Source organism: Rana temporaria, chromosome 2 (genome assembly GCF_905171775.1).
Source record: "Rana temporaria chromosome 2, aRanTem1.1, whole genome shotgun sequence".
NCBI classification, from domain to species: domain Eukaryota; kingdom Metazoa; phylum Chordata; class Amphibia; order Anura; family Ranidae; genus Rana; species Rana temporaria.
Window position 1 is genome coordinate 115,665,899 of NC_053490.1, and position 24,195 is coordinate 115,690,093.

The 24,195-nt window shown below is 45.7% G+C and overlaps 1 protein-coding gene across 1 annotated transcript in view; it reads left to right on the top strand.

The window, feature by feature from the left end:
* The window catches only part of DIP2B (disco interacting protein 2 homolog B), a 323,774-nt gene that overhangs the window by 176,566 nt on the left and 123,013 nt on the right, over nt 1–24,195 (top strand). Inside the window, exons 3-4 of the mRNA XM_040340806.1 lie at nt 2,568–2,705; nt 5,434–5,559. Of these exons, the coding sequence (XP_040196740.1) occupies nt 2,568–2,705; nt 5,434–5,559 (264 nt within the window). The remainder of the gene's footprint in view (nt 1–2,567; nt 2,706–5,433; nt 5,560–24,195) is intronic.

A 24,195-nucleotide genomic window follows, 5' to 3' on the forward strand; every position in this document is an offset into this window, starting at 1 on the left:
GTTTTATCTGCGAATTTGGAGACCTGGGAGAGGGGAGGGGGGAAGTGTATTGAGGTGAATGAGGGAAATCCTGAAGAGAAATTAACACATCTGCGAATCAGATGCGTGCCCAATGCCTAGAAAAGGCACGCGTTTTTTCGGCAATGTGCAGTGCGAATGCATCGCACATATGTGAACCAGCCTCATTGAAATCAATGTATTTTATTATAATATGCGAATTGGATGCGGTTTAAGCCGCAACCAATTCGCATAGGTGTGAACCCGGCCTTAATGGCTCCTTGATGCCAGAAATCTTGTTTAATTTGCAGGTTGGTATTTATGACTCAACCCACAATACTCATTCTGCTGTTTCCAGTTTGCTGATAGCTAAAGCCTGACACGCGTTGTGTGAATGAAAAAAAAGAACTGACAGCTGAAGTGAGTTACTGTTCTCCGCCATTGGCTGAGAGCGCGATCGGGAGGAGGTCATAAGACTTTTTTTGGTCATGACTCTTCAACCGGAGTCGGCTGCTGTGCACATGGGTCGAAAGTCAGACGATTTCTCTTCCGCTCTCTTGAACCGGCCGATGGGGTGGGAGACCTGATATCCTCTGTTGCAGTTAAGCAACATGATAAGGCCACATTGACACCTGCGAGACGAGATGCATTTTTTTATTTATTTTTGGTGCACTTGTGGTGCAACAGCTTAAGGCTGCACTTTCACTTGAATGGGTTGCCCTACCCGCGACAAACGCACCAAATTAACACGTGCACTTTGTTTTTTCAGTGAGCCAAGCACATGCACATTTTGTGCTCAGCAAACATGCGATAAAACACACAACTGCTACCTGTGTTTGAGGTGCCATTAAGAAGAAATAATAATGGCACCGCAAGAGCGATGCACGTTTTTCACACTTTTCTGCCCACGTTCTTGCAATGCAGCCTTATATGTATTCTCCCTACACCTATGTTATGAGTGGACAAAAAAATGCAAAGCAATGATGAGCTTATCTGTCACCCCCTTTTCTTCTTAGCTTGCCTCTTGTGCTTTCTCCTCAGTCTGAGCTCGGCTGTACAGTGCACAGTAGGAGGCTGATACCCAGCCTAAATCAATAACTTATAGTGCTTGCTATTACAAAATACATGTATGTTTGTGTTAATGAATGCAGAGGTTCACTAAGTAAATGATTATATCAGGCCTCGACAAAATCTGGGCGCCCGGTTGCAATTACGACAAGAAATTGTGACCTGGCGCCTGGGGAAGCTTAAGCCTGGAGAAGGCCGCAAAGCTGCGGCCTCAATTACCGGCCGGCCCGCGTCCGCCGGTTATTGGGGCCACGGCTTTGCGGCCTTCACAGAAGGAAGCTGAGGCTTGCAGAAGTCCGCAAAGCTGCGGCCTCAATTACTGGCCGGCGCAGGCCGGCCGGTAATTGAGGCTGCGGCCTTGTGCAGGCCTCGGATTCCTTCTGTGATCTGGTGCCATCTTGTGGTGGCCGTTGGCATTTCAGGTTACATTACATTACATTACATTACAAGTAGCAAAACAGCAGTTCTAATGTGTTTTTCCCTCTAATTAGAACCCCCAAACATTATATATATTTTTTATTCTAACACCCTAGAGAATAAAATGGCGGCTGTTGCAATACTTTCTGTCACACCATATTTGCGCAGCAGCGGTCTTGCAAGCATACTTTTTTGGGGAAAAAATTCCCTTTTTTTAATTAAAAAATAAGGCAACAGTAAAGTTATCCCAATTTTTTTTTTATATTGTGAAAGATAATATTACGCAGAGTAAATTGATACCCAACATGTCAGGCTTCAAAATTGCGTCCGCTCGTGGAATGGCGACAAACTTTTACCCTTTAAAATCTCCATAGGCGACGTTTAAAAAATTCTACAGGTTGCATGTTTTGAGTTAGAGGAGGTCTAGGGCTAGAATTATTGCTCTCGCTCCACCAATCGCGGTGATACCTCACATGTGTGGTTTAAATACCGTTTACATATGCGGGCGCTACCCACGTATGTGTTCGCTTCTGCGCACGAACTTGGCGGTACGGGGTGCGTTTTTTGGCTCCTAACTTTTATAGCTGGCTCCTAGATTCCAAGCAAATTTGTCAAACCTGGGCTTATATACTCTACTTTGCACATTGGGGTCTACAAGAATTTCAACAATCCAGGGCTGTGGTCCTTACAGCACAAAGTACAGGAGGAAAACAATGGCACCATTACCGTAGCTTACCCTTTGAAGCACATTAAGATAGATGGGGGTAGGATGTTTTTTTTTAATATCTGTTTTGAAGTTCTGCTCTAAGAAAACTGCGACCTTTGCATTGCCATAGAATTAAAAATCATTTGGCAGCTAAAACAATTCACATATAAAGTATGTATTTAGATGTGTGCCTGGAGATCGAATTTAATAGCAACATTACAATTGGTTTGTTAAGCATTGTTACAATGAGCCGGTCTGTTTACAGTGGATGTGCTTTCCAGTTTTGAAGCGTTTTCCTGAAGTTCTTCTTATAGTGGATGGAGAGACCATGAGCAGAATAATGCAGATCTTACAGTAAATCTTATGTGTTTTTGTTTAGGTGTGGACCCAGCACTACAAAAAGATAATAGAAACCAAACAGCAACTGGATCACCATCTGTTCATGCACAGTCCCAATCATCCTCCAAATACCATAGAGCCAGATCTGGAGGAGCTAGAGATGAGCGCTATCGCTCAGGTAAGAATGATTACTTGCTCTGTAACTGATTCCCCCCTCCTTCAGACCTATTAATGACAATCCCATCATACATTAGTATTCCTGCAAAGTGCGAAGACTAAGAGGCATATTTATAAACCTGTGAAATTGAGTTTGGCCTATTGCCGATCGTGTACGAAAAGAGCAAGAGAGGTGGGCTTTAACCTCCAGCTGCTGCACATATAGGCCCAGATCTACGTAGCGTGGCGCATTGTTCCGTCTGGCGTATATTTATCTCTGATACACTACGCCGCCGTAACTTGCAGCGTATTTTCCTTATCCTGAAAGAATTTGCGCTGGAAGTTACGGCGGCGTAGTGTAACTTAGTCGGCATAAGGGTGCGCAATTCAAATGGATGTGATGGGGGCGTGTTTTATACTAATACGTCTTGATCCGACGTAAATTACGTTTTTTTTTTTTACGGTGCATGCGCCGTCCGTGGGGGTATCCCAGTGCGCATGCTCGAAATTAACCCGCAACAAGCCAATGCTTACGACGTGAACGTCATTCTACGCAAAGCCCTATTCGCGAACGACTTAGGCAAACAACGTAAAAATTTCAAAATTCGACGCGGGAACGACATCCATACTTAACATTGAGTACGCCTCATATAGCAGGGGTAACTTTACGCCGAAAAAAGCCTTACGGAAACGACGTGAAAAAATGCGCCGGACGTACGTTTGTGGATTCGCGTATCTAGCTAATTTGCATACTCGACGCGGAATTCGACGGAAGCGCCACCTAGCGGGCAGCATAAATATGCACCTTAGATCCGACGGCGTACTAAGACGTACGCCAGTCGGATCTAGCCCAGCTTCAGGTGTATCTTGTTTTGTGGATACAAAACAAAGATACGCTGGAGCAAAATAGAAGTTACGCAGCGTATCAATAGATACGCCGTCGTAACTTCTTCGTGGATCTGCCCCATAGTATGTGTCCATGGGGGGTCCCGAAGTTGCATGCATTGCTGAGACAGCTCTTGGTTAAGACTTCTGATAGGGAGCCAGCAGGACGGGTTCCTGAACGTGTGACAGCGAAGAGAGCGGTGAAATCATACAGAAGCAGTGCAGCCTCCTGGACATTAAAGAGGGTAATCAAACATTCACCGACTATGAATCATTTACAATGAATATACCTGAAAAACTCACCTGCTGTGACTGTTTTGGTGACTATCGGATTCACTGTTTTATAAATATGCCCCTAAATGTTCATTATTGTTAGATGTTTCTTTTACAGCACTTGTTGTGGCAGAGCTGTCTGAGGGCTCCTTCACATTTATTTGCTGTAAAAGTGCATGCATTTTTAATATGCATATTTAAGTGCATTGTTATGATTTATGTGTTGTATAACATCTAGAAAGGTTTTCATGTGTTTTTTGTGGATTTCAGTAAGTATTTTATAACAAGAGAAAGAAGTGGCAGTTTATCTTCTTCCAAGTAACCTTCGCCTAATCCTTTGGCATACCTTAAAGGAGTTGTAAATAAAAAAATAATAATTCTGAAATGACTATTTACAGGGTATATAGAGACAGGGGTAGATTCACGTAGAATGGCGTATGTTTGTGTGGGCGTAACGTATCCTATTTACGTTACTCCTCCGTAAGTTTTACAGGCAAGTGCCGTATTCTCAAAAGAAAGTTGCGGCGGCGTAGCGTAAATAGGCCGGCGTAAGCCCGCCTAATTCAAATTGTGAAGAGGTAAGCGTGTGTTATGTAAATTAACCCTTACCCGACGTGATTGCGCCGTCCGTGGAATTTCCCAGTGTGAATTGCTCCAAAGTACGCCGCAAGGATGTCATTGGTTTCGACGTGAACGTAAATGACGTCCAGCCCCATTCACGGACGACTTACGCAAACGACGTAAATTTTTCAAATTTCGTCGCGGGAACGACAGCCATACTTAACATTGGTACGCCGCATATACGCCTCGTATAGCAGGGGTAACTTTACGCCGGGAAAAGCCTAACGTAAACGGCGTAACTGTACTGCGTCGGCCGGGCGTATGTTCGTGAATTCGCGTATCTAGCTGATTTACATATTCTAGGCGTAAATCAGCGTACACGCCCCTAGCGGCCAGCGTAAATATGCAGTTAAGATCTAACAGAAATCTATGCGTAACTGATTCTATGAATCAGGCTCATAGATACGACCGGCCAGACTCAGAGATACGACGGCGTATCTGGAGATACGCCGTCGTATCTCCTTTGTGAATCTACCCCACAATAGTTAACTGATTCCTTTTAAAAACGATTAAAAATAGATAAAAATCAATCATACTGTATAATGTACTATACTGTATGCTGCATTCCATTTGAAAAATAGCTTTGACAGTCTTCTTCCTGCCTTCTGTAAGAGCCTATATAATAATAGAGTGTTGTCATTACCTTAGAATGGAGATCTTTGAAAGTAATTGTAAAGCCGTTTTTTTAGTTAAAAATAAAAAGAGGTGATTTCATGCATTAGGGTAAAAAAAACATTTTAACTTTAGAACCACTTCAAGCGGTTTCTCTACTTGCCTCCCACCAACACAAACCTTTATGGTTGACTGCATCCAAAACCGCTTCTGGTTTCTGAGGAAGGATCTCTGTTCCTTGTCATTGCGGCATTATTATTCATTAACATAATAACATATGTGAAATTAAGATTTATTAAGTTCTGTTTTTTGGATAATACTGTTAAATGTGAAATTAATGTAAACATATTCCCCTGCAGATATTCATACAGAAGCAGTCCAAGCCGCACTGGCAAAACATAAGGAACAGAAGATGGCACTGCCCATGCCAACCAAAAGGCGCTCAACGTTTGTGCAGTCTCCAGCAGATGCATGTACACCTCCAGGTATTTCACCCCTCTGAAATATATTTTTAAACTATTATCAGTGTATCACCATGGCGGTCTTTGCACCATTTATGTTCTGCTTGTGATCCTGAGACTGTTCCCACTTCAAACAGAGGGCTATGGGAGCTGGAAACTCTACATGTATGCCTTTCAGCACCTCTTGTATGTACCTCTTGTATAGATTTACTTTGCTGTCATACCTGCTAATTGATGGTTGTCATACCAACTTCTTAACCACTTCAATACCGGCCTATCGTCATATGACGTCCACAGATGGGATCTCCCATCCTGGGTGGACGTCATATGACGTCCTGGGCTTTGCCGGGGGATATCTGAATGGTGCCTGCAGCTAGAGGCATCATTCAGATATCCATGTCTTCAGCTGGCGATCCTGCGCACCATCAGAATGATCAGAGCGGCGGTTCTGCCGCTTGATCGTTCTTTTAGGCGGCGGCAGTGGACTTCTCCGGCCTCTCCCGTGCCATCGGGGGCCCGGCGAAGGAATCGTCCGGTGTGTTGTCATATTCTGCTCCCTATCGCAGAATGCTACGGAAGTGACGTTGCAGCCAGAAAAATCAAACTGCGCATGCGCGATGCGTTCCAACCGCAAGTGCGATGCGTTCCAAAAGATTTACGGCAGTACACACCAGTGAACCCATCAGAATATGTCACGGAAGTAGGGAGCAGAATATGACAACACACCGCCTCCAGCCCCGTCCCTAACACACAATAGCCTGCTCTGCTGAAGGGGGGCGGAGCCCCGTTTATATCAATGGCAGGTCCAGGAAAATATAGAAACTTTACCTGTGGGAGCAAAATACCTACACAGGAGGTCAAGGAAAATTCTGTAACAGTGGCGGCTGGTGCTCAAAAATTTGGGGGAGCAATTGCTGCCTCACTGTGCCCGTCAAATGCAGCCTGTGTGCCTACCATATGCAGCCACTTGTGCCCGTCATACGCAGCCACTTGTGCCCGTCATACGCAGCCACTTGTGCCCGTCATACGCAGCCACTTGTGCCCGTCATACGCAGCCACTTGTGCCCGTCATACGCAGCCACTTGTGCCCACCATACGCAGCCACTTGTGCCCACCATACGCAGCCACTTGTTCCCACCATACGCAGCCACTTGTGCCCACCATATGCAGCCACTTGTGCCCACCATATGCAGCCACTTGTGCCCACCATATGCAGCCACTTGTGCCCACCATATGCAGCCACTTGTGCCCACCATATGCAGCCACTTGTGCCCACCATATGCAGCCACTTGTGCCCACCATATGCAGCCACTTGTGCCCGTCATACGCAGCCAGTGTGCCTACTATTTGCAGCCACTTGTGCCCGTCATACGCAGCAATTTTGCCCACCATATGCAGCCACTTGTGCCCGTCGTACGCAGCCTGTGTGCCCACCATATGCAGCCACTTGTGCCTATCATTTGCAGCCACTTGTGCCCGTCATATGCAGCCACGTGTGCCCGTCAAATGCAGCCACGTGTGCCCGTCAAATGCAGCCACGTGTGCCCGTCAAATGCAGCCACGTGTGCCCGTCAAATGCAGCCACGTGTGCCCGTCAAATGCAGCCACGTGTGCCCGTCAAATGCAGCCACGTGTGCCCATCAAATGCAGCCAATTGTGCCCATCAAATGCAGCCACTTGTGCCCATCAAATGCAGCCACTTGTGCCCATCAAATGGAGCCACTTGTGCCCATCAAATGGAGCCACTTGTGCCCATCAAATGCAGCCACTTGTGCCCATCAAATGCAGCCACTTGTGCCCATCAAATGCAGCCACTTGTGCCCATCAAATGCAGCCACTTGTGCCCATCAAATGCAGCCAGGCGCATCCCCCGGCTGTCCCCCCCCCCCCGCGCGCATGCGTGCAGCTGGTCTGGTGACACTTTCTCCCCCTCTTCTGTAGCGGCGACTGTGTCTCCTGTATCCGCTCGGCTCCTCAGGCTACCTCCACCATGTCTCCTTTTCCGCCAAAGCGTTAAGCATCCAATAGGATCGCCTAAAGCTTTGGCCAATCGGGAGACCGGTTTTACTGACCTGCCTGCTGATTAGCAAGGAGGAACTTTAGTGTCAAAATACACACCCCCGCATATTCCTGCCATAGTATTTCATGTGTCCGGCGTCCTGGAAGGGGCCGGGCACATGAATAGGGAGGGCGGCAGAGGTGACGGGGGCAGTGCCCATGCATTGTGAGCCCACCATGCAACCATGCAGGGGCCACCACTGGTCTTTGATCTCTGTCAAGTGCTGGGGTCTGGATCTTTTGGAACGCATCGCACTTGCGGTTGGAACGCATCGCGCATGCGCAGTTTGATTTTTCTGGCCGCAACGTCACTTCCGTAGCATTCTGCGATAGGGAGCAGAATATGACAACACACCGGCGCAGGCAGGAAGCATAGAGATGGTCACCAGTCATCTCTATGACCGTGGGAGGACCCGAGCGCGATGTGATGACGTCACGCCCGGGTACCCGAAAGTAAACAAAGCCGCGATTGCAGCTAGTGAGCAACACTGATCATGAGATTGGTGAATTTTTTTCACCAATCTCATGCTTTCCAGCCTGGAGGAGAGATGCGGGGTCTTATTGACCCTGCATCTCTCCATAAAGAGGACCTGTCGCACACATTTCCTATTACAAGGGATGTTTACATTCCCTGTAATAGGAAAAAAAGTGATAACATTTTTTATTAATTTTTTTAAAGTGTAAAAAATAAAAATAAAACAATAATAAAAAAATTAAACACCACTGTCCCCGGTAGCTTGCGCCCAGAAGCGAACGCACATGTAAGTCCCGCCAACATATGTAAACGCTGTTTAAACCACATATGTGAGGTATCACCGTGTGCGTTGGCATGCCAGCAACAATTCTAGCACTAGATCTCCTCTGTAAATCTAAACTGGTAACCTGTAAAAAAAAAATTCAAAGCGTTGCCTATGGAGATTTTTAAGTACCGAAGTTTGGCGCCATTCCATGAGTGTGCGCAATTTTAAAGCATGACATGTTGGGTATCTATTTACTCAGTGTAACATAATCTTTCATATTTTACAAACAAATTGGGCTAACTTTACTGTTTTGTTATTTTTTTTAATTCATGAAACAATTTTTTAAAAAAAAGGCGTTTGAAAAATGATTGCGCAAATACTGTGCAAGATAAAACGTTGCAATGACCGTCGTTTTATTCCCTAGGGTGTCTGCTAAAAAAACATATATAATTTTTGGGGGTTCTGCGTAATTTTCTAGCAAAAGAATGATGATTTGTACATGTAGGAGAGAAGTGCCAGAATAGGCCCGGTATTGAGGTGTGTATAAAAGCCCGGTATTGAAGTGGTTAAAGAGAAGCTGCATGGGTTAGGGCATTTCCTCAAACTGGATCTGGCGCTTAGTCACCTATTTATTTATTATGGGTACTTGTATAGTGCTGACAATTTACGCAACACTTTACCTATATATTGTATGGTCACATCAGTCCCTGCCCTCAAGGAGCTTACAATCTTAAGGTCTCTAATGCTGGCCATGCATGGGTCAAATTTCGAAAAAGAACTTTCTTTCGAAAATAGTATCTAAGAAATTTTGTTCGTATTTCGCACCATTAGTGGGCTGCAGCCGATTTTCGTGCGGCCATCGAATTTTAATAATCCAACATGTTGGATATTTTTTGGAAAAACTAACAATTTTCTAATCCATGATGGGAGAATCGTGCGAGAAATGTAATCGAAAAAGAAATGCGCATGTGCAAGAAAAGATTCCCAGACACGAGAACTATTTTCTATAGGACCATGAGTTGAAATTGAAGGTTTGGTCGGTCTAATTTCAAAATCAATGGTGGCACCATCGGACCACAAAACGCACAAATTTTCTGATTTTCAAAAGAAAGTTCTTTCGAAATTCTACCCATGTATGGCCAGCATTACGCACATGTGATCACACACTTCACCTGACCTTGTTTTGAGATCATTTGTGTGTTCCAGAATTTAGCAGCTGTTTATGAATTATGGGTCATATCTAATTGTTTTTAGGTGTATATATTTGTATATTATTTGATGTCTATTTGTATTCAATTAATTATGTGCTTTTTTATACTATGTCACTTCTTAAAATCCTGGTATATCCCCTCTTGTACACCCCTGGGGCATTTATCTCTACAATTCCCTTTCTATTGGGATGTGGCAAGGGCTTCCAGGGCTTACTTTCCGGTGGTTCCTCTTCCTCGTCTTTCTAGCGCTCATACTAAGGCCAATTTAGACAGGAGCCAATTAACCCACCAGCATCTCTCTGGAGTATAGGAGGAAACTGGAGTACCCCAAAAAATACCCATGCAGGCACAGGGAGAACATGCAAACTCTAGGCAGGTTGAGCTGTGGTTGGGATTCGAACCGACAACCCCAATGCTGCCAGGTGGAAGTGCTAACCACTGTTCTGGCCATGTCCCATTTGCCCGACTTCTTTGGTTAGTTAAATGACTGTGCTTTCTATTGTTTAGCAGGTGCTAATAAAGTGTATCTAAAGCAGAGATTTTTTTTTCTCATAGGGTGGTGAAGAGTCAGCCTTTTATTGCTGTCTGTATCTCTGCTCAGGGAACGTGCCTCTTCTCGTTTTCCTGGTCACTAGGAATGACCTTGGGCATGTTTGAACAAGTCCAATCCCACCTGAGCTATACCGGCTGGAAGCTATGAAAGCGGACAGCCCCCCCCCCCCCAGCAGTAGCACATGCACAACATGCTGTATACATGCAACTGCAGGGTGGGGATTGGCTGGCTGCTTTGTCAACTTTCTGGGGGGTAGCTCAGGCGGGTTCAGACTCGTGTCCAAACACAACTGAGCTCATCACTGCTGGTGACCACTGTCTTCAGGACTGAAAGTGATGTAACATCCAAAATTTGTCACCGAAGGGAAGAGATGTGAAATTCTCAATAGGGAACATTTGTCCTGATGACAATACTCTGAAAGGATTTCCTGTCACTTCAGCTATGTTCATAGGACAGGAAGTGAGGGTAAATCTTCCCAATAGGACAATGATGGCAAAATAAAATAACTGTCAAGAATTACTCTACTAAATAAAAAAATTGCTTTCGATATACTTTTAAAGTAAACATAGTATACACAGTGAAGGCTTTTGAAGATTCGAGACTGCTGACTACTTCTTTATACTTCTCCAACATTAGAACTATCATGGTGGCATGGTTTATAAGGGAACGTCTTACTTTATGTACCCTAGGGAATGTTGAAAGCAATTTTGAACTAGACTTGGGAGGTTTCAGTCCGCATATTTTCTATGAATGTAGCTCTTTTTATTCCAACCATAGCTGCTTTAAACTGAAACAAAATGTTCATGATTTAGTATGAATGTGCTATGGTTTGTTGAGCAAACATTTTTTTTTTAAATACTCGGCTAAAGAAGTTTTTTTTTTTTTTTTTCATTTTAGCCACAGACTACAATACTTAAAAAAAAAAAAAAAATTGTCACAGATATTAGTCTAGGTCTCTGTTCAAGTTTAAATCAATTCTTAAAATAAAGCAGGTTGGGCAAGTTAAAAGCCTGTCTATTGACATCTGCAATACCTATGATTATCCTAGACTGTCGGCTATAGACTGAGCAGTCACATTATTTTCCAGTTTATATAAAAAAGTGGACCTCTGCTTTTAGAAGCCCCTTGTATGTCATGTTATGTTGCGATATTTAGCTAACTTACCCGACTGTATGTGTACACACTGGAATACTTATCGTTTTTGTGTATTTTCACAGGTTTAATAGGAGGTTGGCTTAAATGAAATTTGTTTTAACTTTATAATGGATACTCTGTTGTCAGTCTCACAATCTCTATGCCAGGGATCCTCAAACTACGGCCCTCCAGCTGTTGCGGAACTACACATCCCATGAGGCATTGCAAAACTCTGAAATTCACAGACATGATTAGGCATGATGGGAATTGTAGTTCCTGAACAACTGGAGGGCCATAGTTTGAAGACCCATGTTCTATGCTATTTGGTGGGAAGTCAAGTCAGTCTTTGGCACAATAGCTAGTGAATGGACCTGGTATGCAGCTTGTAAGTCAAACAATGGCAGCTTCCAATAGATAAATGTTTAGCTTAATACATTTTTTCCTGTTAAAAATAAATGAAATTTGGCTTGCCTGCAACCAAGTTTAATGCATTGGTCAGTAATGGCTATTTTTGGCTGGCATCAGATCTATGTATCTGGGGTTTTTGGCTTTTTTTTTTTCTTTTTAATTATTATTTATTGCTTTGGGTGTATGCATTGTCAAGTTTTTGATGTGCAGTCATTCCCATCAAAAGCTCCTATAAGGTGCCTTGATATATTCAACCAGGTGTGAACTTTTTTTGACCAACGCACTACCTAGATGGGACACTACCTAGATGGGACACTACCTAGATGGGACACTACCTAGATGGGACACTACCTAGATGGGACACTACCTAGATGGGACACTACCTAGATGGGACACTACCTAGATGGGACACTACCTAGATGGGACACTACCTAGATGGGACACTACCTAGATGGGACACTACCTAGATGGGACACTACCTAGATGGGACACTACCTAGATGGGACACTGCGTTAAAGGGCTTGTTAAGGCAGTACAAACAATCACTGCCAGCCCCTCTGCTAGTATAATCTGTACTATATACTGTATGCCCATTTGTAAAATTAATCTTAATCTAAATACCTTATTCCTTCTCCCCGATCAGCGCTCATGTGACCGTCCATCGCTCTCATCTTCCGATGTATGTACTACAGAGGGAGATCTCTTTCTGACGTTTGCCGGGTGGTCACATGACCTCCCTCCATAGTACATCGGAAGAAGAGAGCGATGGGCGGTCACATGACTGCTGATCGGGGAGAAAGAATAAGGTATTTAGAAGATGAATTTTACAAAACTGCATACGGTATATAGTACAGGTTATACTAGTAGAGGGGCTGGCAGTGATTGTGTGCAGTAAGGTTTGCACTGCTCGGAACTGTGCTAGGATGGGAGGGGTGGCTCACACAGAGCTGACGCGAGGGAATGAGGACACCGACAAGTCAGCGGATGATGGAGGCACATACATTTACCATGGTGTCAGGGCTCAGCAGCCATAATTAACTGTAGTCAGTTTCTGGAGGGGGGGGGGCGGGGGGTCGGGCGACGACCTAAAAGCTAAATGGTGTTATCCTATGTGTCCATGCACACTACATTAGGCTATTAGCGTTTTTTGAGCTTCAGCGTCTAGGAGCAGAAAAAATAATAGTTTTTGTAGAGTTTCTTGGATTTTTTCCAGCAGAAACACTCCTAAATGCTGCTAAATAGTGTTGCTCACGAATATTCGCATTGCGAATATTCGACTCGAATATAGCATATTCGAGAAATCGCGCTATATTTCGAAATTCGCGGTGAATATTCGCAATTCCGAATATTCGATTTTTTACAATTTTTTTTTTGAATCAGATCACATCCTAGATATCTCCATCGACGTCTAAAAGCATTGCTGGTATAATTAGAGACCCTGGGCCGAGTAGCTGAAGCGTTCATTGAATTTTCCAGAAAGATCGCAATGCGATTATTCGGCAAACGCAATATCGCGCGATTATTTTCCTCGCCCCGATCTTCCGCATCAGAGCGATTTTTACAGTTTCATTTTTAAAACAGATCACATCCTAGTGATCTCCATAGACGTCTGAAAGCATTGCTGGTATGATTAGAGCCATTGGGCCGAGTAGCTGAAGCGATCATTTTATATTGCCGAATATTCGCAATGCGAATATTCGGCAATAGGAATATTGCGCGATTATTTGCTCCGCCCTTTTGCATCAGAGCCAATCAGAGTTCTCCTTCCACACTCGTCACAGGTTAGCAACCAATAGGAACCTGCCTGCATGGACATTATATAAGCTCACTCCCAGCACCATTTCATTGCAGATTCAGAAGCTTGCTATAGAGTGTGGAGGCTGTTTCTGTGTTCCTGGTTTCCTGGTTTCCTGTGTCTTTGTTCTTGATTGATTTAGATCATCACCAGCATTGCTATTTAGTGATTCCAGTGGATCTTTTCCAGTATATCAACTGCTTTTTTCAAAGCAATAGACCCAAGAGCTTTTTTCAAAGCTACGTTTTGTGCTGTTTTGTGCTGTTTTTTTCATTTGTGTTACTGTTTGATCCTGCAATCCTCCCTGTTCAGTTATATTTGCAAGAGATTTCAGAACACATATTGATCTGAGCTTTATAAAAGAGCTTTTCTAAAAGCTAAGTTTTGTTCATCTTGTGTTACTGTCAGATCTTGCAGGTTCACTGTTCAGTGATATTTGATAGGCATCTCAGTTCAAATTTTGTTTAGTTTTCCCTAAAGAGCTTTTATAAAAGCTAAGTTTTGTGTTCAGTTTAGTTAAATTTTGTGTAGTAAGTGTACACACTGTTAGTGTACATTTATTTCATCTAGCTTAGCTTAGTGTGTGTTTAGTGTCTGTGTTTAAAAAAAAAAAAAAAAAAAAAGTTAGTGTTTGTTTAGTGCTTTTTTTTTTTTTCTTTAATTTTGTAGTCCTTGTCTGGTGTACTACTTTTCTTATAGTTTAGTAGCTGTCTGTGTACGTCTTTGTCTGCGTGCCTGTCTTGTAAAAAAAACACAAAAACACATTTTGTTCACATTTTCCCCCCCAATAAAGTTTAACCCCCCCACACACATATCAGCAATTATGAGCGGCATCCGTGGCCGTGGCAGTAGGGGTAGGGGAGTTACTCCCAGTGCTGGATCGCTGCCAGCACGGGGTACCTCTCGTGCCCCTACTAGTGGTAGAGGATCGGGTGCAAGGGGAGTACGCCTGATCCGGGAGTTCTTCCCATCGGGCAGCCGCCCGATATTGCCATCTCAGGCTCAAGTAGTGGTGGACTACATGGGGCACAGCAGTGCCACTGAGTCGTCGGTCCCGACTCACAGTAGTACCACCATTACACCGTTGCCTGTACTACCCCCCCCCAGCCCCCAAGAGTCCAGCATCTTACTGTTCGACAGCGACAGTGATAGGGATCTCTTGGGGGAGGCCATGCATCAGGCAGACCTCCAGCTCTGTCCTGATGGTCAGGACCTTTTTGAAGGGATGGATGAGGAGGATGGGATACCTGCTGGCAGTATCCCAGAGACATCCCTTCAAACTGGTGCTGCTGTTTTGGTGCAGGAAACAGCAGCACCTAGTCAGACCCAGGCGTGGGTGAGGGGACAGCGGAGCCAGGCTAGAGGCTCCATGTCACGTGGTTCCCTCAGACCAACACATCTCAGCCCTTGGTCTGACATCTCTGGGGGCGAAGAGGGTGACCCATCATGGTTGCCATCTGACGCGTCGGCTCACTACGTCAGTGACGACGGGGAAGGTAGGCACCCTGGTGAAACGGTGCGCCAGGTCACCACCAGGGAGACCATCGTCAGGGTCTCCACTGGTGATGGCAGCAGGAGGTGTCAGGAGGAGGAGCAGCAGCAGCAGCAGCAGCAGCAGGCAGCTCCACCTGTGCGCACCGAATCCCAGCAGGTGCAAGTAAGCGTCACCCCATCTGACAGGAGGGCGGTGCTGAAGTCACCTGTCTGGAATTTCTTTACCCTGGTGGCAGACAACCCTACCGTGGCCATCTGCCGGATTTGTAAAGTGAGGGTGAAGAGAGGGAAGTGTTTGGCTCGGGTGGGTACCACAGCCCTGAACCAGCACCTCAGGATAAACCACTGGGCGTTGTATGAGGAGATGAAGCGTGGTGGTGGTAGCAGCGCCACCACCACAAGTGAGCAGGGTACAGCAGCCCCTGCCACATCTTCATCTGTTTCCAGCAGGTCATGCCCCCCCGCTCCCTCTAGTAGAGGTACTGGTACCGGCAGCCAGACCTCTACTTCCACAGCACCCTCCACGTCTGTGTCCCGCACTGCCGTCCGGCGCCAGGCGTCGATTTCAGACGCCTTTGACCGCACCACTCCCTTCCCCCCTGGAGACCGACGTGTGCGTTCCCTCAATGGGCTCCTGGCAAGGGTTATTGCCCAACATCTGCTGCCCTTCAACATAGTTGACAGCAACCCCTTCAGGCAGATGTTGGAGCAGGCCCAACCCCAATGGCGTGTCCCCAGCCGCCATTTCTTTGCCAGGACTGGTGTCCCTGCCCTACACCAGCACATTGTTCAGAATGTAACCCTGTCGCTGGATCACGCTGTCAGCGACAGGGTTCATCTGACAATGGATGGCTGGACCAGCAGGCATGGGCAGGGACGCTACATCAGCTTCACGGCCCATTGGGTTTCCCTCCGAGGCGTCGGTGAGGGATCGTCGGCAACCGATCTTGTGGTGCCGCCCCGGGGTGTCCAGGGGAGAACTGCTGGTCTCCCTCAAGCCACTGTCTCCGCAGCTGCTGAGCCTCCCAGCAAGCGCCCCCGTAGCTACTCAAGTGTGGGGCACGTGCGCTGTCAGGCCGTGCTCCAGCTTGTTAGTTTAGGGGACCGGAGACACACTGCAGAAGAAGTGCTGAAAGCACTTCAAGCTCAGGTCCAGAAGTGGCTGACACCCCGAAGGCTCCAGCCAGGTATGGTTGTCTGCGATAACGGCAGCAACCTACTCGCCGCCCTCCATGCTGGCAGTCTGACGCACGTGCCCTGTCTGGCACATGTCCTCAACCTGGTGGTGCAGAAGTTCCTGCGCACTTATCCAGGGTTGAGTGACATTGTGGCAAAGGCGCGTAGGATTGCCAGCCACTTCAGGCGCTCCCCAACCGCTACCGCGTCCCTGTCCAAATTGCAGCGGAAGTACAATCTGCCCCTTCACAGGCTGATTGTGGACAGTGTGACGCGGTGGAACTCCACCCTCCACATGCTGAAGAGGTTGTGGGAGCAGCAAAGGGCGGTGAGGGAGTACCTGATGGAACTAGGCACTCAGAGGGCTTCACCACAACTCCCTTTCATCGCCTGTGCGCAGTGGGGGCAGATAAACCAGGTCTGCCAAGTGTTGTCCTCCTTCGAGCAGGCGACCAAGATGGTCAGCAGTGAGCAAATTGGCCTCAATAGCGTGCTGCCAATACTGTTCATGCTGGAGAGGACACTAGATCGCCTGCTCGAGGCTGGGGAGAGTGCCTTGGTGGAGCAGGAGGAGTCAGCAATGCTCCACCGAGACCAGGGCCAGGACCAGGAGGAGGAGGAGGAGGAGGAGGATGATGATGAAGAGGAGGAGGAGGTGGTTGCTGGTGTCGTCCCGGAGTCAGGGCCTGGTCAGGAGGGAGAGCCGGTGTTGGGGGCACCAATAGTCCGGGGGTTGGGCATGTCTGAGTTTGACCAGCAGCGCCTCAGGGAAGAAGAGTCGCACCTCATTCACCTGGCCAGCATTGAGGAGTCACAGCGGGCTGTGCTCTTCCCCATGGCTGCCCACATGCTCAGATGCCTCAGGAGGGACCCCCGGGTTAAGACCATCAAGACGAGGGATGATTTCTGGATGGCCACCCTTTTGGATCCCAGGTGCAAGGGGAAACTGGAGCAGTTCATCCCAGCCAGCCGGAGGCAGCACCGGATGGAGGAACTGCAGGCAGCCATTGTCAGACGGTTGGAGCAGGCAACTCCCCGGCCTCCAGTTGTCCCCCCTCATCTCACCCAGCAGGTGGCTGCACCCAGCTGCAGCCGAGCAGGGGACCTAATGGAAGAGATGAGGATGTTCTTCCAAACCGAGCGACCCAGTACCACCACCAGCAGCAGCAGCAGCAGTCACCACCAGCGGCTGGCCCACATGGTGGCAGACTACATGGCGTCCGTCGGTGCTTCTGACAGTATGAGCACCGACGACCCCATGGAGTACTGGGTTGCCAGATTGGACACCTGCCGCGAGCTCGCTCAGTATGCGCTGGAGTTATTGTCTTGCCCCCCCTCCAGCGTACTATCTGAGCGGACATTCAGCGCGGCAGGTGGGGTGGTCACGGACAAGAGGACCCGTCTGTCCACAGAGTCCGTGGACAGACTCACATTCATAAAGATGAATGAGTCCTGGATCGGCGGTGACTTTCTGGCACCCGTCGTCGGTTCAGGGCGCTGAAGGGTCCCTTGCCATGCATTCCCTGATGAAGCCCCGGACCTGATGTATTTACAGTGCTGAATATAACTATTTCAACATCAGAGAAAATCAATGTTAATATTTGGTACAGTAGGCTTTCTTTGCAATTACAGCGGTCAAAAATTTCTTTTATTTTTACACCAGCTTTGCACACACTGGAGGAGGGATTTTGGCCCACTCCTCCACACAGATCTTCTCTACATCAGTCATGTTTCTGGGCTATCGCTGAGAAACACGGAGTTTGAGCTCCCTCCAAAGATTCTCTATTGGGTTTAGGTCTGGAGACTGGCTAGGCCACGCCAGAACCTTGATATGCTCCTTACAGAGCCAATCCTTGGTTATCCTGGCTGTGTGCTTTGGGTCATTCTCATGTTGGAAGACCCAGCCTCGACCCATCTTCAAAGCTCTAACTCAGGGAAGGAGGTTGTTGCCCAAAATCTTGCAATACATGGCCCCGGTCATCCTCTCCTTAATACAGTGCAGTCACCCTGTCCCATGTGCAGAAAAACACCACCAAAGCATGATGCTACCACCCCCATGCTTCACATTAGGGATGGCGTTCTTGGCATGGTACTCATCATTATTCTTCCTCCGAACACGGTTAGTGAAATTATGATCAAAAAATTATATTATAGTCTCATCTGACCACATGATTTTCTCCCATGACTCCTTTGGATCAGTCAAGACAATTATGTCAGCAGTTATTTCACACCCTATATACTCTTATTAAGACTGCTGTACATCATGGCAACTCCTGCCCATGTGATATGACTCTGTATCAACTACTACTGTTAATACTACTACTGATGCTTCTGCTGCTGCTGCCGCCCAGTCAATACACCTATGTCAGCAGTTATTTCACACTCTATATACTCTTATTAAGACTGCTGTACATCATGGCAACTCCTGCCCATGTGATATGACTCTGTATCAACTACTACTGTTAATACTACTACTGCTGCTTCTGCTGCTGCTGCCGCCCAGTCAATACACCTATGTCAGCAGTTATTTCACACTCTATATACTCTTATTAAGACTGCTGTACATCATGGCAACTCCTGCCCATGTGATATGACTCTGTATCAACTACTACTGTTAATACTACTACTGCTGCTTCTGCTGCTGCTGCTGCCGCCCAGTCAATACACCTATGTCAGCAGTTATTTCACACTCTATATACTCTTATTAAGACTGCTGTACATCATGGCAACTCCTGCCCATGTAATATGACTCTGTATCAACTACTACTGTTAATACTACTACTGATGCTTCTGCTGCTGCTGCCGCCCAGTCAATACACCTATGTCAGCAGTTATTTCACACTCTATATACTCTTATTAAGACTGCTGTACATCATGGCAACTCCTGCCCATGTGATATGACTCTGTATCAACTACTACTGTTAATACTACTACTGCTGCTTCTGCTGCTGCTGCTGCCGCCCAGTCAATACACCTATGTCAGCAGTTATTTCACACTCTATATACTCTTATTAAGACTGCTGTACATCATGGCAACTCCTGCCCATGTGATATGACTCTGTATCAACTACTACTGTTAATACTACTACTGCTGCTTCTGCTGCTGCTGCTGCCGCCCAGTCAATACACCTATGTCAGCAGTTATTTCACACTCTATATACTCTTATTAAGACTGCTGTACATCATGGCAACTCCTGCCCATGTGATATGACTCTGTATCAACTACTACTGTTAATACTACTACTGCTGCTTCTGCTGCTGCTGCCGCCCAGTCAATACACCTATGTCAGCAGTTATTTCACACTCTATATACTCTTATTAAGACTGCTGTACATCATGGCAACTCCTGCCCATGTGATATGACTCTGTATCAACTACTACTGTTAATACTACTACTGCTGCTTCTGCTGCTGCTGCTGCCGCCCAGTCAATACACCTATGTCAGCAGTTATTTCACACTCTATATACTCTTATTAAGACTGCTGTACATCATGGCAACTCCTGCCCATGTGATATGACTCTGTATCAACTACTACTGTTAATACTACTACTGCTGCTTCTGCTGCTGCTGCCGCCCAGTCAATACACCTATGTCAGCAGTTATTTCACACTCTATATACTCTTATTAAGACTGCTGTACATCATGGCAACTCCTGCCCATGTGATATGACTCTGTATCAACTACTACTGTTAATACTACTACTGCTGCTTCTGCTGTTGCTGCTGCCGCCCAGTCAATACACCTATGTCAGCAGTTGTTTCACACTCTATATACTCTTATTCCTACTGCTGTTCATCATGGCAACTCCTGCCCAAGTGATATGACTCTGTATCAACTACTACTGCTAATACTACTACTGCTGCTGCTGCTGCTGCTGCTGCTCAGTCAAGACAACTATGTCAAAAGTAATTTCCCACTCTATATACTCCTATTACCACTGCTGTTCATCATGGCACCTCCTGCCCAAGTGATATGACTCTGTATCTACTACTACTACTACTACTGCTGCTGCTGCTGCTCTGTCAAGACACCTATGTAAAAAGTTAATTCCCACTCTATATATACTCCTATTACCACTGCTGTTCACTGATACCACTGATAGTTAATTTATCCCTTAACTACCCCCATTTGTGAGGGTCGGGGTTTTCCTTTAAAGTCCCATGCAAATCAATGGAAAATGTATGTTCCCACATAACTTCTGTACGCCTGGAGATATTTCAATAATACCCGCTATACATATTACTTATATGCCAAATAAAAATATATAACAGTTAAATTAACCCTTACCAACACCCTTATATAAAAGATGGGTATATTTATATTACTATGATTTTCCTCCCCAAAAGGTTAAGATAGGAAGACCGGGCAACGCCGGGTATTCAGCTAGTAATAGTATAAAATGTTTTCGGTTATTATTAAGCTAGATGTGTTGATGTTGATGTTGATGTGTTAGATGTGAAGTTAGATGTGAAGTTAGATGTGTTTAAAAAACTAACAATTTCAATAAGAAATGAAACCTTTGCAAAATATAACATTTTTTATTAAAAAAAAAAAAAAAAAATTAGGACATTAACTTCTGAAGCTCTGTCACCTCATCCATGTTTTTCGCCAGTTGTTGCACCAGTTGTTGATTTTGGCGCATCAAAAACAGTATCTGCTGCTCATTTGCCATTACTCTCTTCGTGAGGTTTTTCATGGCAGCTTGCTTCACCTCTAGCTTTTTTAGAACTGTTAGGATATAAGAAAAAAACATTTGGATTTCAAAGACCGTTACGAAAGATTATTTTCAGCCATAAAAATAATAAAGTCTGACTTAAGAGACTCTATGAAAGAGGATCTGGCAGAGGCAATTCTCTTCCTTAGAACTCTACATTGCATTTATTTGCATTTGCTAAGCCTAGAACTACATTTCAAGATTAATATAAACCATTTCTAGGTTTTTCATATTTTTTTTTTTGGGTTCATTATAGATAAGCTTTGTTTTGGTTCTAAAACAGCCAAATAATGTGGTCTGTATTTTTGAACTGTTAAAGATCATGTTCCTGATGTTTAAGCCTGCTGCTACTATCCAGTCACTTGATTGTTTTCATTGTGTTTGTCTTTTGCTTAAACTGTGCAATACAGTAGACTGTTGGCTTCCCAGCCAGTAGTCCTGTGGTAGTTTGCGTTTCTTTCCCTCAAGGAATCTATAAAATACATTCGCATATTAATACAGAGGAGTCGGAGTCGGGGAGTCGGGGAGTCGGAGTCTGAAGTACATAAAACTGAGGAGTCGGAGTCGAAAAATTTATCTACCGACTCCACAGCCCTGCTTTAAATGCTGTCCATTTTTAGAGCTACATTTTATTGTTGAAATTTTATTAATATATGTGCACATATTTACCCTCCTGATTGACGGTATAATTAACCGTCTCATCCTGCTCCTCTTCCTCGTCACCCACTACTCCACCAGAAGTTTCGGGGGGGGGGTGCAGCTCCTCCTCTTGCTCCTCCACAGGAACTGGGGGTGGTGATGTGGATGGCCCTGGCTGCTCCTCCTCATCCCTCTCCTCCTCTTCCACATCCTCCTCCTGCTCCTCCTCTGCGGCCTGTCGCCTTGTGCGCTTGGGGCGCACAGTTGGTAGCGGAGCTCCTATAATAACACAATGTTCATATATTATAAAAATGTTTTCTAATGACGTATGCAAATTCTGTGTACTCTACTGTATTGTATATGAATACAAATTAATTTATATAGACAGTTAACCAATGGGACAATGTTATATTAAAGGGTCTTGTGGGCACTACAGGGGACTGAGCGTGAGCTGGGCTGCCACCATGGTAAAATGAGCTGTTTTTGTCTCCTTTGTTTTGTTCAGACGATCTCATGTTAAAAAAAAGTACTTGATGGAGTACACAGGATTACTATAACAACCCCACGCCTAACACAGGAATTTAGTGGGAATCTATATATATAAAACTCAACGTGTGTGTGCATGTATGTATGTATGTTCCACCATCACGTCCAAACGGCTAAAGATATTTACATGAAACTTGGCACACAGGTTACTTATATGTCAGCCACAAATATAGGATTGGTGGTTTAACCCATACCCACCCCCATTTGCCTTGGTCAGGGTTTTTCTTTAAAGTCCCATTCAACTCTATGGGAAATACATGTTATTTCATAACAGCTGTAGATATTTCGATAACACTTGGTCACATGTTATCTATACGTCCACTTAAAGTATAGGATCGTTAATTTATCCCTTAACTAACCCCATTGGTGAGGGTCGGGCTTTTTGTTTAAAGTCCCATGCAAAGCAATGGGAAAAGTATGTTCCCACATAACTTCTGTGTTCCTGTCTGCTGTCCCATGTTTTTTTCCAACAGTACTATGAATACCTTGGCTGGTGGTGATATATGTTACAACAACATGGCGTCTTGGTTAACAACATCTGACCTTACATTAATTACATATGACCTTCCATAACTGTCCCCAAGGGACCCGGGCTGGCTCAACGCGATTGCCACTGCGCTGACAAGCCATTCACCTCTGCAGCTAGGGGTTCGGATCCCGCTCTCGGCTACATGTGAATTGAGTTTGGTGGTCTCAGCTCGGCCCCCGGTGGGTGTGCTATGCGAGGTAAGCCTGCGCTTAGTATGCCCACCTCCCTCCCACAAAAACCACCACACTTACACACGCACTCGCAATTGGGTTAACATGCACGCACTCTGACCATGCGGTCTCTAAAAAGAGAGGCGAAGGACTAACGGGGCTGGTTGAGCGGGCAAATCCTCTCACTCCCTTATAGGGAGTCCCTCTGCCCCGTGGGGCTTCGAAGCGGAGCAGGTAGGACGGTCTGTGTGGGAGGACCCCCTCACACCCGCCATTGCCACCCGGGGCATGGAGAAAGGTGGCAGATTACCTCTGGGGGAGGCCTGCCTACTCCCAACTCCTGCAGTCCGGCTCCTCTCTCGAGTACACGCACAAAATACACTTTAGGGAAAAAAAAACATAACTGTGACCAATAACTTACCAGGATGATATTTATTCCGGATACGCCTGACCCGGTTCATCTGGCGCCTCTTCAGGTCGGACCACTTTTTGAGGATCGCCATGCGAGTGTGTTCTTCGCCTAGTTCCTCAATCAGGGAGCTTATAACTCCCTGTTTTTCTTGCTGCCTCCGCAGCTCATCGTATCCTGTTTCCAGGAACTTCTGCAAGATGAAGAACAAAGTATATTGTAATACTTTTGTTGACAGCCTTATGGATATATGACATAAATGTATGCTATTCAACAATTGGAAGCATTCTCGCCTTATTAATCAATGACAGGGGTAACATGACAGATTTTATATACTGCCATTTCCGTCGCCACCTTTTTTACATAAATATAGCAGCCATTATCATTTGCATAATTATGAATATATACTAACTTTTAAACTAGACTAAAATGCAGTTGAAGATAATGAAATAACAGTGGTCAAAATACTTACACAAATCAGCAACTTTTCCTCAGATACAGTGAAATTACTTCCAACCATCTTGCTCTGCGATTGCGTTGCGATCATAAAGTTGGAAACTGGCAAGGGTCCAGGAAATGGTCGCGTGTTGTTCGCGTGTTGATTGCGCTGCTTGGACCGAGATGGGTCCATATGGCTTCGGCTGTATGGACCACAGTAACTCTTTTCCCTGTCAGGAGCCTAACGCCCCGGGGGGTCAGAGACGGGACCTTTTCGGAGGACCACTGACGTATGCAACCGTCGCAGTTTTTTGTGATGTCACTCTTTAGGTGTGTGCAAATTTTTCCTTGCACCGGGTGGAGTTTTTGGGTTGTGTTTTGCACGCCACAGGCTTTTCAACAGAAAATAACCAGCTGGAGGCAGAATGGTTGCAAAACACTACGGGTTTGTTACCTAACTCTGGGTTTCAAGACCAGTCCACCTCCAGCTGTTGCAAAACTACTACTCCCATCAGCCACGGTCTGTCAGTGCATGCTAAGAATTTTACTTTTGCTGCATCTAGGGTGCCACAGTTTAGAGACCCGTGCATAAAGGCCTGAAAAATGTGGGCCTGCAGAACTTACAATACTAGAAGTGCCAGCATT